Source organism: Halictus rubicundus, chromosome 7 (assembly GCF_050948215.1).
Source record: "Halictus rubicundus isolate RS-2024b chromosome 7, iyHalRubi1_principal, whole genome shotgun sequence".
NCBI classification, from domain to species: Eukaryota; Metazoa; Arthropoda; class Insecta; order Hymenoptera; family Halictidae; genus Halictus; species Halictus rubicundus.
Genome location: NC_135155.1, coordinates 5,657,475 through 5,672,259, shown reverse-complemented (window position 1 = coordinate 5,672,259; position 14,785 = coordinate 5,657,475). Strand labels below are relative to the sequence as shown.

The following is a 14,785-nucleotide window of genomic DNA, read 5'->3' as shown; positions in this document are numbered from 1 at the left end:
TTTAATTTTCAAAAAATTTATTATAAAATATACCTTGGTTAAGTACATATTCAACTCTACATACGTGAACAATGCCTACGTATAACAACTACGAATACAATCAGTCTCTGCCTTGCGAGCTGACCGCGAAATAAAAAGGGATTCGAACAACAATGGAAAGTACAAAATAAAACATGTTTCTTTTGTAACGTACGGACAGACTTAAATCATTATGGTTTATCATTACTAATTGATAAATCAGCTAAACTGTTTGTAATAAGATATAGCGTATGCACACTAAAGTTTGAGCGAAGTCGTATGTACATACATTCTTTAATCACACAAAAATTCGAAGGTCATACGTAGAGTAAAACGAATACTCGCTACACACTTTAAAATCTAAAGCTAGCGACTACACTACGGTTTTTTGTCGCACGGACAAGATGTATATAAACACAGTTTGTGTTTGTGCATTGAAAAGAAGAAGACATTGTGCAGCACTGTTTTGTTTTTCTTTTTCATTCCTCTTCCTTTGAATACACAAATATAAGCTACCTCTATAAAAATCTTTTTGCCGCGCGGCAAAGAATCAGTGTAGGTCCAGCCTTAAAAAGGCTCGATCCTATATATATTCAACCCTTTGCGGACAATGAACTCGTGTATGAAATCATATATGCGTCCAGCAAAAATGGCGCGAACAATAACAATTGACGAAACAACAATTTGTCATCGGTTCAACGAGCGTATTTCTAATATTACGTCCTGATGGACGGTTTAATTTTGATGCGCGTTGTTCGCAAAGGGTTAAAGCTAAAGACATATTCATTTTGTCATTTTTGCACTTTCATACAATTAACATGTTGCTTAGCCCACTTAGCTCGACATCACAACCATAAACATAAAGTTCAATCAGAACTGGTGTCAATATATTCCCAACCGAAACAAATTCAAATATACAATAACTGATTATCAGTTTCCTAACGCGTATTGATTGATAACACAAGTATAATGCTTTTATATTCATATATTAATCCTTATAATAATAAAGAGGTTATAATTGAAATCCGAAGCTATCTCTTTGTTGCGTGTAATCAACATCCGAGAGCTGTCTCAACACCAATTTCGAAACCGACTTTCACCTGCCGGCCACCGCGTACATACATTTGTCATTAAAATGTTTGTGATTTGGATCAAAACGGCCCTAAGTTATCAGTCTTTTTCTTAAAATTTTGTTAATCTCATTAAAAATAGTTGAGCATAAACATGTAAAGTTCGACAAGGTCTGTAGTTGAGTAACAGAGTTTGACCATTCAAGACTACTCGGTAGCTACCTCCTTCCAATCATGTATGACGTTCTTGCGACATTAAAGGGGCGAAAATTACATGGGAAGCGATTTTAAATGGTCAAGATCTATTGCCATAATAAAAACATATTAATTACGTTCCACAGCCGACAACTTCAAAAACGCAACTATTATACACCATACTCCATAGAGAATTTTGTTCGAATAACGTGGCGTTTTTTTTTTATTATTTAGATATTTAGTTTTGTATTAATATGTATGCAGTAAGAAATTTGTTCTTTTTAATTATCAAATCAATAATAATTGATTGAATGTAAAATCAGCTAAATACAGACGGTTTTATTAATGACTACAGTAAGTGCTTCTAAAGTTATTAGATTCGATTAATATGCTACTAATTGCAAAAGTAAAAAGACGCCAAATAATTATATCTACTTTTTCTTCAATAAATAATATTTGTATTTTTAAATAAAAATGTACATATAGTAGTTTTAATCGTCTAAGAATCTACGAACATATGATATGCCCTTCATACATTCTGCGTACTTGTTTGTATAAACAATAGTATTTTGTACATTATTCGAACAAAATGCTTGTAATTATCAGACTAATAATTACATTTCTCTTTCAAGAAAACATCAACGGGATTCTTATATTAAGTATGCTATTTTTCCATGTATCTATATGCAAATATAACTCATAATGTCCTTATACTGTATACCTTAGTAATAATAATAATAATCTTAACCTTAAAACGTATTACATATACAATTAGGGCGTTTGATTATTGAATTATCTACACGTATCGTGGCTACCGATTATAAATATCATCTACAGTTCTATACTTTAAAAAATGGACCTCGTACACCTCTTGAATTCGATTAAAATTAAGTGATCATTTATATTTTCCTTACTCAAACGATTTGCCAGTGAAATAAATAGGAACCAGCCTATGAATCATGAACAAGACACAAGTAGGTAAGAACCACCGTTTGGTAAAATATGGCAGTTGAGGCCAGCTTGTAAAATTTTCGAATAAAAGTATGCCATTTCCAATTATTTTGAGATATAATATGATCTGTGTACCAGTATCATAGCGACGATTATCGCAACGAAAAGAACGAACTAAATCATTACTTTTCTTTTCTTCGCATAAGCCACTTTCACTATATTCACAGTTTCCATAATCAGGGTATCGAGTATGGCTACTGTAAGATCATTTTTTACCGCGAGTTCATCGTGATGGAATTTGGTCCATTCGTCTTCCTCGGCTTGAGCTTCTCTAGCCAATAATTCGTCAACCCTGTCTCTTCGTTTTCTACTCCAGCGCATGACCATGTTTTCTCTTTGCAGTTTCGTCTTGAAACCAAATAAAGTAGCGACCTCTTTGTTGACGTACTCGTTGAGTTCGTCGATATTTTTCGGAATTTTCATGGTAGGCTTCGTTTTTACATTTGGCTTCGTCCAACTGGGACCCGGCTTTTCGTATTCGGCTTGGTAGACCTCAGCGATCGTTTCTTTGCACAGATCGAAGAGGAATGTATTATAAATTCTTCTGTCCTTCTTCACAGTCTCATCGTTTTCTTTGGTTAACTCGTAGATCTCCGGAGGGGCCTCTAAACTCATAATATCGTCCCCTGCTTCTTTCGCTCTGAATATTAATGCTGTCGCTTTTTCAGTAAATGCTGTAAGTTCTTCTATGTTTGAGGGAATCACAGCCGGAGGAGGAGAAGGTGAGCCAAGCGATGCAGAAATTCTTGTGCAACCCCCAGGTGGAGTGTACGGTGGGGGTGGTTTGTTAGGTATTTCTCTGACGTAGTAAGATACTTCTTCCGCCTCCAATTTTTTAATCTAAAGTAAAACACAGATATGAAATTACAGTTTTATACGAAAAATGATAACAGTATAATGAAAAAATCCATTTTTACTTCTAATTCAATTTGAAGCTGTTCAATGCGAAGTAGTTTTGCTTCCAATTCTGCAACTTCCAGACCTGGTTGCTCCAGGGATGCTATATAAAATGAAAATATATTATAATAGGAATCTACAAAGAACTCTGTCAATAAATTGTCTAGGAAAAGCAACACGAATCTTTACATTACACTATGAATTCACGTATTAATTTGATTAAGTGCTTTCAGAATTAAAATAAAATTTAAAAAATATATATATCTTTAGATTTCTTGAATGCATTGATAAAATATCGTAAAGCTGTGATGAAATTGAACATTCCAAGTCACATTTGTACATAATAAAAAATTTCATTTCTCAAAAAGTTGAAGGAAATAAAAGGTAAAAGTATTTTACACATGTGTTGTGTTGCACAATATTTACAGGCTTTCCTTGTGCATACAGACATTAATAATCAAAGGTCAAGCACACATGCGACACTGATTTGTACAGGAAAACAAGTCAATGTTCATTTTATTCAAAGTTTCGTGTTGAATTACCTTTAAGTAATTATTATCTCGATTTTGCTTTTCTGAAAATAAACAATACTTGGCTAAACGAGGCACTGTTTTGCGCAAGATTACACAGCCATTATAAAATTGGAACATGTCTCTGTAATATTCGAAATATAGACACACATAGTGTAATTATCGTCTCAAAAAACGGAAATAACGTAAAATAAAATCAAATTTTTTTATGAAATTAATGGTTTCAAATATTCATTTTGTAATCAATTTAATAATAACATTATTTTAAAAAACACTATGATTTCATTATCGTAAACTTACACGTACACATTAAAGATGAAAAATTGGAAAAATATTTACAACATACATATAAATAAACCCCTAACGACTAAATGAATAAAAATGAATATGAAAAATTCATGTGAGTTAAACTCAGAAGTAAATTGCATCCAGATTGTATGCTGTCCAAATTTAATAATACAGTAGGAAATGTAAATATTTTGTAGAAGTTAAATACCTTTTAATTTGTCGATCATAACTTCTATATCCTTCTCAGATGTAGCAACGATAGGCGTAGCATGATATGTATTCTTGGAATCAGCATTTTCACTTTTGACACCAACATTATTCAGTAAATCGTCATTTAATACGTCGATATATAATGTCGAATCATTTGAATCTCTAGGAGAATCCATGTCAATCTCTGATACACCCTTAGGAGTATCCTTCTCTTCGCTTGATTCAGACGATGCATCTTCTGTTGGCACTGTTAAGAAAGTTGGACTCTCCAAATCGTTTCCAAATTGCCCACTCTTCTTATCAATATCTTGATCAATTTGAGCATTCGTTTTTGAAGGTAAAGCAGTATCATTCCCAGAAATGTTGGCATCTGGTTTTCTATTACCTTCCGAGACCTGTTCGCAACCCTGAAACTGTTCTTCGTTGTGATCAGAAATGGGAGACGACTTTTGCGTGATCTCATCGAGTATTCGTAACACTTCATCCGACTTTTGTACCGCCTCATATCGCTCAGGTATAGGAAATGGCTTTTGTACCGTAGCAGATTTCTGACATTCGCTTTTGTCAAAGATTTCAGATACTTCAAGACTTTCCTCGGAAATATCTTCATATTCTGGATCCTTCAGAATATTGAATGTTTTATTTATTAACTCTACAGGCACATTGGATACGTTCGCTTCAGAATTATCTACTACTTTAAGATTACACACAGCTTCAAGACCATCTTCATTCTTTTGACTATCTATTTTACATTCCGATGCTTCATTGATTTGCGTTTTCGTTACTTCGTGCTGTGCTTTTTCCACTTTGGAAACAGAAACTTGTTTCTCGATAGTGGCCAGTCTACTCTCCGTTACTTCTATTAAATTATCAAGTTGCTCACCATCAGAACTTTCTAGTTCTACTGTTGGTTCCAATAATTTTTCTTCGTATACTTCGTGTATTTCCACTTTATCTTCACATTTACTTGCTTCTAGATATTCTTCCTCGACAAATTCTATTTTAGCATCAATCTCTAAATCCGATAAAGTGTCTTCTTCCGTGCTTCCAGGCTCTAGTTCTGTTATTATAACTTCCTGAGCTTTACTGTCTACAAGAGGTCCATCTTCATCATATTTATTTTCTCCATGCAAATTAAAATCAGCAACAGACTCATTGTGATCGTTAAATGATGTTGCTTTAACTTCCTCCGCATTGTCATTATCGATATCCAACGTTTCTACAGTTACACAAAGTTGTTCTTTAGCATCTCTTATCAGCTTGTTTTCTAATTCAGGAATATGTGAAACAAATTTACATTCCTCGATTGCAATTCCTTTTATTTCATTTTTACTATCACTAATGTAGGGATGATTTTCGACTTTCTCTTTTATTGAATTATTATCTATACTTTTCTCGACTTTATCTAATATTTTAGTCACAGAATCATGAATAGCTTTCTGGAAATCATCGGTCTCTATAGTGTGAATGGTCTCTTCTTGATTTTGATCTGTATCCATAAAGAACGTATCATCCATTTTATTACCGGTCTTATGAATATGAAAATCTGATATAGTTTCATCGAATTTCAACCCATACATATCAATATTTGTGGATTCACCTTTCGGAAGAAAGACGGATACATTTTCATCGTCACTCTCTATTTTCTCTTCAAAATCTTGGCTTTCAATGTTATCATTTGATTGAGATGCATCTTTTCTTGTGTTCATTAATTCATTCGAATCATCGTTAAACGATTTTTTATTCTGATTTTGAGATTTTTTCCATTCAGAACTAACAACATCCTGTTGAGTATCAAATGAATCAGATTTTGTCAAATTATGTTTGTCAATAGGAGTTTTCTCCATAGACAATGCCTTTGTTTGATTTTCATCTTTGCTAACTTCTTCATTAATAAAACTGATGTCATTGTCAGATATATCTTGCTTGGCTGTTCTAACAGATTTTAAAGAAGTTTCTTTAAATTCTACATCTCCACCTATTCCTAGCAAATTATTCTCATTTTTGCGCTTATCCGTCTCGGAATGATCTGCTTTCGAAATTGAATATGCACTACTTATACTTAGCTCTCCATCCTTCGTGTAGTTTATTACCTCCTCAATTATTTCGGTTGTCTCAATCGTGCTTACACCTTGCGGAGAAGTTGGTTTTTTCAATAATCTAGTAACAGATTCCGTAATGGTTGATTGTTTTAATTTTCCTGGAGTCACGTCAGTGTTACGTTCTGAATGGCTTTGTGTAGTAACACCATCGTGTACTGACAAACAACGATCGATATCCGTGTACAAATTCAATGATTTATCCTTTATAAGCAAACTCGATTTTTCTGAAGCCGTCGTAGATTTCGGAGATATTGAATTCTTACTTGATTCCGACTGTTGATTTTTCGAATTATAGGAATCACCAAATCCCTTTTCGGTACTTGCATCTTCTCTCTGAGAGTACGTTGCTTCGGAAGCATTTTCTGCTGTGCTTATACTTTCTTTAGCCTGTACAGCTTTCAAATAATCTTCAGCTAAAGATCTGCTGTACTTCTCCGAAGATGTAAGGGAGATTTTGTCATTTGCTTCATACAGGCTTAACTTGTCCTCAATCGACCTATTCGAACGATTCGAATCGTCATCAGTGACTTTAATGTGCTCTGATATTATAGATTTTTCGATTTCATTTAAAATTTCTTTACTCCTTGCTTTATAATCAATTTCTTGTTGAGATTTTGAAAGGGACGTATCATTTTGTGGCATTATCACAGACATTACATTATCAACTTCCACAATACTTTTGTTGTCATTTAAAGTACTTACTGAATTCAATTTTAAAGATTTAGTTAAGTACTGTAAATGGTGTGGGCTAGTTTCTAAACGACTTAATTTTTCACTCTTACTTTCATCGTTCTTCAGCGTTTCGACATCTTGAATTTCGCTGGTTTTATCAGATTTCGAAAGCATGTCCGATAGATCATTCGAGGTACTTATTTCTTTGTTATTCTTCGAATCCTCGGTAGATCTTTTACTAAAGCGTGACATCATTTCTGAAAGTATTTTCAGCTCATTTTCAAGACAATTTATATCCTCGTACGAATTTTTATTATTTAAACGTGAGAAGTCCATTTTTCGAGAACAGTTGAATTTTTCAAGAATACTTTCACTGTCTATTTCTTTTTTGGTGTCCTTGACAGTAGATTTTTCACGTTCTTTATCAGTACCGAATTGCGAAGAAATACTTTTTGCTCGAGACTGCTCAGAAATTGTCTGGAAATCTGATTTATACCCTCCCAAATCAGATTGACTTGTAACTTCATCTTTAGACAGTTTAGTATCCGACTGTGTCATTATCTCTTCTTCCGACTTCATTGTATTAACTTCAGTCCCAATATCTTCTGAAATGCTGCTCTTTCTTCCCTCTAGTGAAATTCGTTTGCTTTGTATCTCATCCGAATATATTTTGTTTTCGTAAGAAGTATTATTTCGGTCCGAACAAACATCATCGGAAGTAACCGAGGATGCTGAACCAATCTTATCAGATTCAATGTGTTCCGATATGCTTTCGTCAAGCACAGATTGAACACTGCGATGAACAGTATTTATTTTTGCTGAGCTCAATTGTTCCGAGGATCTCACGCTCCTAAAGGGCGTGACCACATTTTTCGAATTATTTTTATTACATCCAATTTCAATGCTCTCATTCCTCGTTAGATTAACATTTTTTACTTGTTCCGTCGTTGGTTTTTTCGTATACAACAAATCGGATTCTGATCTAGACCTTAACAAGTCGCTATTTTTAAATATATCTTGTATTCTCTTCAGAGGGATCTCAGGTACTTTGAAATCTGCTAACGATTTCGACTCTATTGCTAACTTATTATCACTGTCCTTACTTGTTCCCTTTTTCGATTCCAGCTTTTTACGCATCTCGTGAATGGTCGTATCATATTTCTGTATGTGGGAAAGAAAATTACTATCTTTGAACATAACATCTCGTCAATATAATATTTTAAGGATACGTAATAGTTTCACTGACCTTAATCTGATTTAATAAATTAGCTTCTAAAGCTCTCAGTTTTTGTTTCGTCTGTTTCCTGGCTTCCCTTTTTAAACGTGACATTTCCACTCGCCGTTCCGCTAATTTTTCAGTAAGCAATTCTATTCTTCCTTCTATGTCACTCGTGTCAGATGAAACAGTCGTGTCTATAAAAGGACAAACACTTCTTTCTAACAATTATCAAAGTTAAAAATATTATATTATAATATTAAATTTATTTGAATTGAATTGAATTTAAAACTCATGAAACGCGACTTGATACACTTTGACTTTCACATATGTATGTGTGGAGTAGACAACATCAAAAATACCTTGATGAGAAAAAACATTGGACGTTGCAGTTACAAGTTTGAGGGCAGCTTGTTCCATTCGTGCAACACGCTCTTCTTCGGTCCTTAATTTCGCATGCCATGCCATCCATTCTTCCACGCAGTTCTTCCGTGACGTAAGTGCAGCTTCACGTGCGTTCAAGATTCTAAAAAACGTAATTGTATCTGATAATAGAAATCCGCTGTCCATAGTAACTGAACGATTATATAAAAGTGAGGGTAATGATCGCAACGATTTGAAATTATTCGAAAAACTCGCTTAAATCGTGGCGATGCAACTGAATAGTCTTCGGTACTGTGAAATACCGCAATAACGCCGGAATGCAGATCGCCGGTGCAGAGTCTATTTTTACAATGCTTCACTTCACGGTATGAATACACAGTTTATTATTAGACTTTTTGCATGCGCGTGTAATAATTTGTGGTGTTATTAATATTAACTTCGAATTAGTAAATTTACAACATGAATAATTTAGATAGAATGTAAATGAGTATTCAAAGTATTTCTGTACTTACTGCTCGAGTTTCCTCGAGGTTTTCATATTCTGATCTTGCGATCTAATGACCACAGATTTAGAATAATTTTTGTCACTGTCTCCGCTACCATGATGAGAAACAGTGAAATTACTGACTTGAGATCTCACAGGGTTCTCCAAATTCTGTGTGCTCTTATCTTCGCTATAGAAAGAATTTTCATACGCTTCTGCATTTTTGTCGAATATTTTCTGGCATAATATATTCTCTTTGCTTTCATAATCGTCTATTCTATCGTTCGCTAATTTCGAATTCTTATTCGTAAGTTTGGAATGTTTAATTTGTTGAGAACTCAAACTTTCGTCATGATCTATACAATCCAGAATTGCATTTTCATCATTTTTATCAGATTGAATGGAATCTTTCTCCACTTTCGTCCTCTTGTTGTGATGTTTATTAAATTCTTCCGATACTTGAGAACTAGATTTAGAACGCAATATATTTTCTGTAAGAATACTAGATGATGACTTGCTTTTTTGACATTTTGAGCTTCTACGTTTTACGTTCGATTTTGATTCAGAACTGTATTGAGACTTTTTAGATATATCGGTCGGAATTGACTTACTACTTCTTTTAGAACTTTTCGAATGTGATTGCAAAAGATCTTCCGAAATTTGGGATGATTTTGATATCTTTGATACCGTATCTTGGCTAACAGAGCTTATTTCTTCCGGAACAATTTCGCTATTTATGGTAGTAACTTTTGACAAAGATTCTCTTTCTCTCGGGGAAACCAGACTTTGAAAATGATTATCCGTTACTTGAGAAAGCTTCGATTTTTTCGATAACTCCTCTACGAGAGTGTCAGACTCCGACTTAGCATGCTCAGAAATAGAATTATTTAAATTCTTGTGCAACAACTCTGAAACGTCAGGAGATTTTGCCGTCTCGAAAAGATATTTTCCAGATGTGTTCATGGAATGACCTCTCACCAATTTCGGGTCAATAGAGTGCTGATATAACTTCAATCTTAAAACATCTGCTCTAGGCATCTTTTCTTCAAATTTTCTCGACTTTATTTCATATTTTGCCTTGTTCCCATCTTTAGATTGTTTATAAGGACACTTTTCTGGGGACATACTGTCCTGAATAACCTCATTAGGTTTATCAAATCTTAAGAACGAAGAGTTTGATTCTTCAGTAAAGTGTGTAAACTTATTATTCTTTGGTAGATCAAGTTTAGAGAAATGTAGCTCGCTCTCTGACATTTGTAAGCGTGCATCGGTCTGAGATCGATCGTGTTGAGACTTGTCGGAATCAACTAAAGAACTCATGGAACTATTGCTTCTTATATCGTAACCTTTCATTGGACCAGATAATCTTCTCGGAGACTGACTATCAGCGCTTCTTTTCAATTTCGTTAAAATATTCTTCGTGGACATTTGAGGATTGAACATATTTCTTTGTTTTTGTAACATAAGTTTACGTTCTTGACTTGCAATTTTGTGAAGTTCTTTCAATCTAAAAAAAAGATACATAGTTATCCCAAATGGTTATCAAATCATAAACTTATGTTAGTCATGTACCTATTCATTTCATCTTTTTCCTGTTGCAATTTTAAAAGTAAAGCTCTTTGTTTCTTTTTCACAGAACTGACACGACTATCTTGACCAGTGTCTCTTAATGCACGCTTTTGCTCTTCCAATTTCACTAATTTTTTTGTCCGATCATTTAAAGTCTTTTCACGGGATTTGAACAGCAACTCAATTTTATCGTATCTCTGTTTTTCATCTTTTATTAACTGTGCAATCTGTAAGTACATAATATAATAAATTATTTGATCAATTCTTCATCTATACGGAAGTATCAATTACTTTGTTATACTTGCCTGTAAATCTAAGTATTTATTAAACGAACAAGTTATGTCTCTAGTTGATATACTAATCTCTGTACCAGTCTCTGTTCGTATGGACGATGTAGTTTCATGTAAACTTATCTCTGACATTGTTCTTAATTTGCTAGGCAACGATATTTCTTCTATTTGATCTAAGTCTTCAAACTGTTCTGCTGAATCTAACGAAAGTTGTGGAACTTCGCTGTCTCCAGGAAATCCTCTTTCGTATGAAATGCCACATATCTCTGAACATCTACTTTGTACATTTCGTCGAGGTGGACGTATATCAGTTTGCGTCGCCATATCATTCACGGTCTGTGTTTGCACCTCCACTGCTTTCACTGTTGGCTTATTTATTTTACTCTGGCTATCAAAATAATTTGTCATAGTTTGAGTTGTTGTACAGTGCTCTAAAAATCGAATAATAATGGTTCAATGTTAATAATGTTTGGAATAATTCCATTAATTCTAAACTATTAATTATTTTTTAAAAAATGTTCCAAACAGAACTTATTTAACGCGTCCTCCTTGAAGCAAAATAAGTTCTATTTGAAATATTGTTTAAGTAGCAAATAATTTGGGGACATAATTTGACGTAAACATTAAAATACAACAGCCTGTATATTCACAATAATATTTAAATCTCATACTTTTATCAGCTGCAACATGCTTATGCGATTTGCTAATTTCTGTAGAATGCTCCATATCATCGATATTTCTTTCGCCCGTTGCTTTAAAGAAATGTGATTTTGATTGTTCGCATGGCTGATTATGCTGCAGCGATAATTGTTTTTCGTGGTCCTGTTTAACATTATATAAACACTTTTCAACATCCATAACTTGCCGTAATGATTCATTGAAAGAATCAAGAAGATGCAACTCGGCTTGAAACTGCATATGCAAAGCAGTAGGATGTAACTACAATTGTAAAAAAAATGTGATAGTATATTTATAAAATAAGTTAATGTTGTTACATGTAAATTCTTACCAATGGAATGCCGTCTTGCTCCGTTTCTGATTTAATTACATTATGTTTTAAACACTTGGAATCATTGTCTACATTGCTATTCTGTATAAGTTGTCTTTTTCGTTTAGATCTAGGTACAAGATTCATATCTGGCGTTACTAAATCACAAAATTCTTCTTGTTGCGAACGGTTTTCATCTCTGAAAGAAATTCTTCTTGGATCTAGTAAAGCATCCGACAAAACGCTATCATTTAAATTAGATTCGCTACTATTACTTGTTTGTTTAACTGTAGTGGCAATACTTTGCGCGAATGATTCTTCTTCTTTTTTTGTATTTGGATTAGCACACTGTAAGGAAATGTCTGTGTATTTTGAGTCTTCAATAGTTTTATTTGATTTAATATTCTGTACAATTTTTTCCGTATCTTTGATTTTTATCTGTTGCATAGAAGTTGTACTTGGACTTCGTGTTCTCATACTCTTATTGGAATCTGTTATACTTTCTACATCTTCAAACTCCTTAGAATTTATAGCATAGAGTTTGTTATCTATTTTACTTGTAGAGGGTTTCACTTTCTCAGGTGCCCTCTTTAACTGATCTTTAAGAAGTATATTTCCTGGTTTTCCTTGAGTTTGACATGTTACTTTATGCTGTTTTATTTGCCTGTTTTCTGATGAAAAAATGTATTTCTGGTCATCTGCCTGTTTTAATGTATGTAAATCATCTTTGTATCTGTAATCAAAATTTTCATAGATATTTCTGGATTCTCTAACTGTGATTTTGTCTGTCATTTTTGCAGAACGTTCAGAAAGTGATTCATTACTGCAAGTTCTTTTCGATTCTAAAGAAGAATCTCTGGATTTTAAAGATCGTGTGCTAAGAGATTTATGCCTTTTATCGCTATCTTTTTTAGCAGTTGATGTTGCAAAATTTTTCGTTTTTGGTTTTGCTGAACCAAAATCACTTTCTCTTGGCATGTGCAATGGTAATCTGTCATTTTTCAATTTTGTAATAGATGCAGTGTCGCTGATATTATCAGAAGAATCTTTCCCGGAGATGCATCTTGGACTTCGGGACCTTTTCAAAAATTCCTGCCCCGTTTCATCCTGCTTTACGAACAAACAATCATCTTTCCTAATTCGTTTTGATCTGTTTTCTTTTTCTCTAGAATTTTCTCTAATGTATTCTTTCTTCTTTGACAAATTTGAAGATATAGAACTATTTGGTACCTTCAGTGGCTCTATTTCGCTAGCAATTATAGAAGAAACGTCTGATGTTGAAAAATCCAATTTTCTTTGAACACGTTCAAAACTTTTTGTTGGCTTATCTGTTCTTTCATGAATAAGTTCTTTGGAAGGTGCTTCAAATTTAGATGACATTAATTCTTTTGATACACAATTTTCCCTAGTAGTAAAGTCCAATTTCTTGGCAGAAATTTTCAAATCGGGAACTTTCAATGGTCGTATGAAATCCATTTTTTGTACAATTTCATGTAAATTTTGTATACTATTAGACTTTAATACTGTTACGGCAGGTTCAGCTGCATTTTTATCATTCGAATTATGCACCCGTTTGTTAATCTTGGTGTTATTTTCTAAAGCAAGTTTTCGTTTTACAGCACTTATAAACGTAAATGGGTAAGGTTGTACAGGGTGATATGACAATAAATTTTCTAAACCCTTTAAGTCAAATTGAGTTGACAAATATGATGGTTGCCCTCTGGATATTTGCTGTTGACAAAGTTCAAGATCTTGTTTACTTTGGGCTGTCTGAAATTATGTATTTTATATATTAATATATTTTAAGCAGAAAATAAAAATATAATATAAATTTACTTACTGCTGTAGATGCATTAGCACGTTGAATAATAACATCTGGATCAGAAAAAAAGACATATTTCTTCTTTACACGAGTGTCTTCTTTCTTAGAACTACTTCTCATATTTTTATACTCATGTCATAATAATAGATTTATATTTAATTGTTTTATATTCACCCATGCTTACATTTATAGTGCACTATTTAACTGAAAATAAAATGTTTATTTACTCTATCAGTGTACAAAAAATAAAATATTTTTACGTCTGTCAACTTTCATGATAAATATAAATTAAGATTGCAATTTACTACTATCAATATAATGAAACTTACATTCGTACATTCAACATAATTTATAATCGACATGCCTAAACTAATGAATTCATAAAAGAACCGTTGAAAATTCTTCGTATTTATAACCTAATTCAGAACGCCATATTTGACCAGTAAATTGTCCAAAATCGATCTGTAACCGTTCAATATAAAATAATAAGCACGTTCCAAAATATTTGTCGAAAGAAATACTCTTACGTGTCATGCATCATTCATTGTACATATTTTCGTAACATAGAATACAATAACTCATCATAACGGTCATTTGTAAACGACAATCACGTGGTACTCTACGATTTGTTACTCGCACAAAATTGAAAACATGGCAACAACATCAATGATCGATAAACACGGTCGCTATCCGTACGACACGTATGACAATAAAAAAATTAATATAATTTCTTTTTTAAACATGTATACATTGCAATATACGAATGTTTATACTTGTTACATCAAGCATTATAGAAACGCAAAATTAGGAAAATAATAACAGTCCATAATAATGAATGTAAACATTATCATCGCTTTACCTACATAGACAAAGAACGTCTCTAATTTTTGCAACTTCGTCGGCCTGGCAAGATTGATTTCTTACACCGTGAAGCTATATATGTAGTCGTGGACAAAAAGCTTCTCAACGTCACGTATACATATTTTACGTATGTACTTGTCCTTCTCACTCTTGCCTTTCAAGTGATCACGTATATATA

At 33.2% G+C, this 14,785-nt stretch overlaps 1 protein-coding gene across 1 annotated transcript; it reads right to left on the bottom strand.

Annotated features, from left to right (window-relative positions):
* LOC143355907 (uncharacterized) lies at nucleotides 1-14,575 on the bottom strand. Its single transcript, XM_076791089.1, has 13 exons — nucleotides 14,274-14,575; nucleotides 14,076-14,208; nucleotides 13,765-13,950; nucleotides 11,946-13,694; nucleotides 11,608-11,875; nucleotides 10,952-11,367; nucleotides 10,650-10,873; nucleotides 9,106-10,584; nucleotides 8,572-8,735; nucleotides 8,240-8,406; nucleotides 4,218-8,154; nucleotides 3,212-3,294; nucleotides 1-3,134 (listed from the first exon to the last, which is right to left on the bottom strand). The coding sequence occupies exons 3-13, from the start codon at nucleotides 13,864-13,866 to the stop codon at nucleotides 2,409-2,411; spliced, it is 9,315 nt and encodes a 3,104-aa protein (XP_076647204.1). The 5' UTR covers nucleotides 13,867-13,950; nucleotides 14,076-14,208; nucleotides 14,274-14,575; the 3' UTR covers nucleotides 1-2,408.
* Nucleotides 14,576-14,785: the final 210 nt, after the last annotated feature.

What these genes read in the sequence shown, in the direction of transcription:
- LOC143355907 (XM_076791089.1), bottom strand. Translation starts at nt 13,866, where the DNA reads ATGAGAAGTAGTTCTAAGAAAGAAGACACTCGTGTAAAGAAGAAATAT. An exon ending in GTGCTAATGCATCTACAGCA is followed by an intron (nt 13,695 to 13,764) that starts GTAAGTAAATTT and finishes ACATAATTTCAG; the next exon opens with ACAGCCCAAAGTAAACAAGA. An exon ending in AGCAAGACGGCATTCCATTG is followed by an intron (nt 11,876 to 11,945) that starts GTAAGAATTTAC and finishes TTACAATTGTAG; the next exon opens with TTACATCCTACTGCTTTGCA.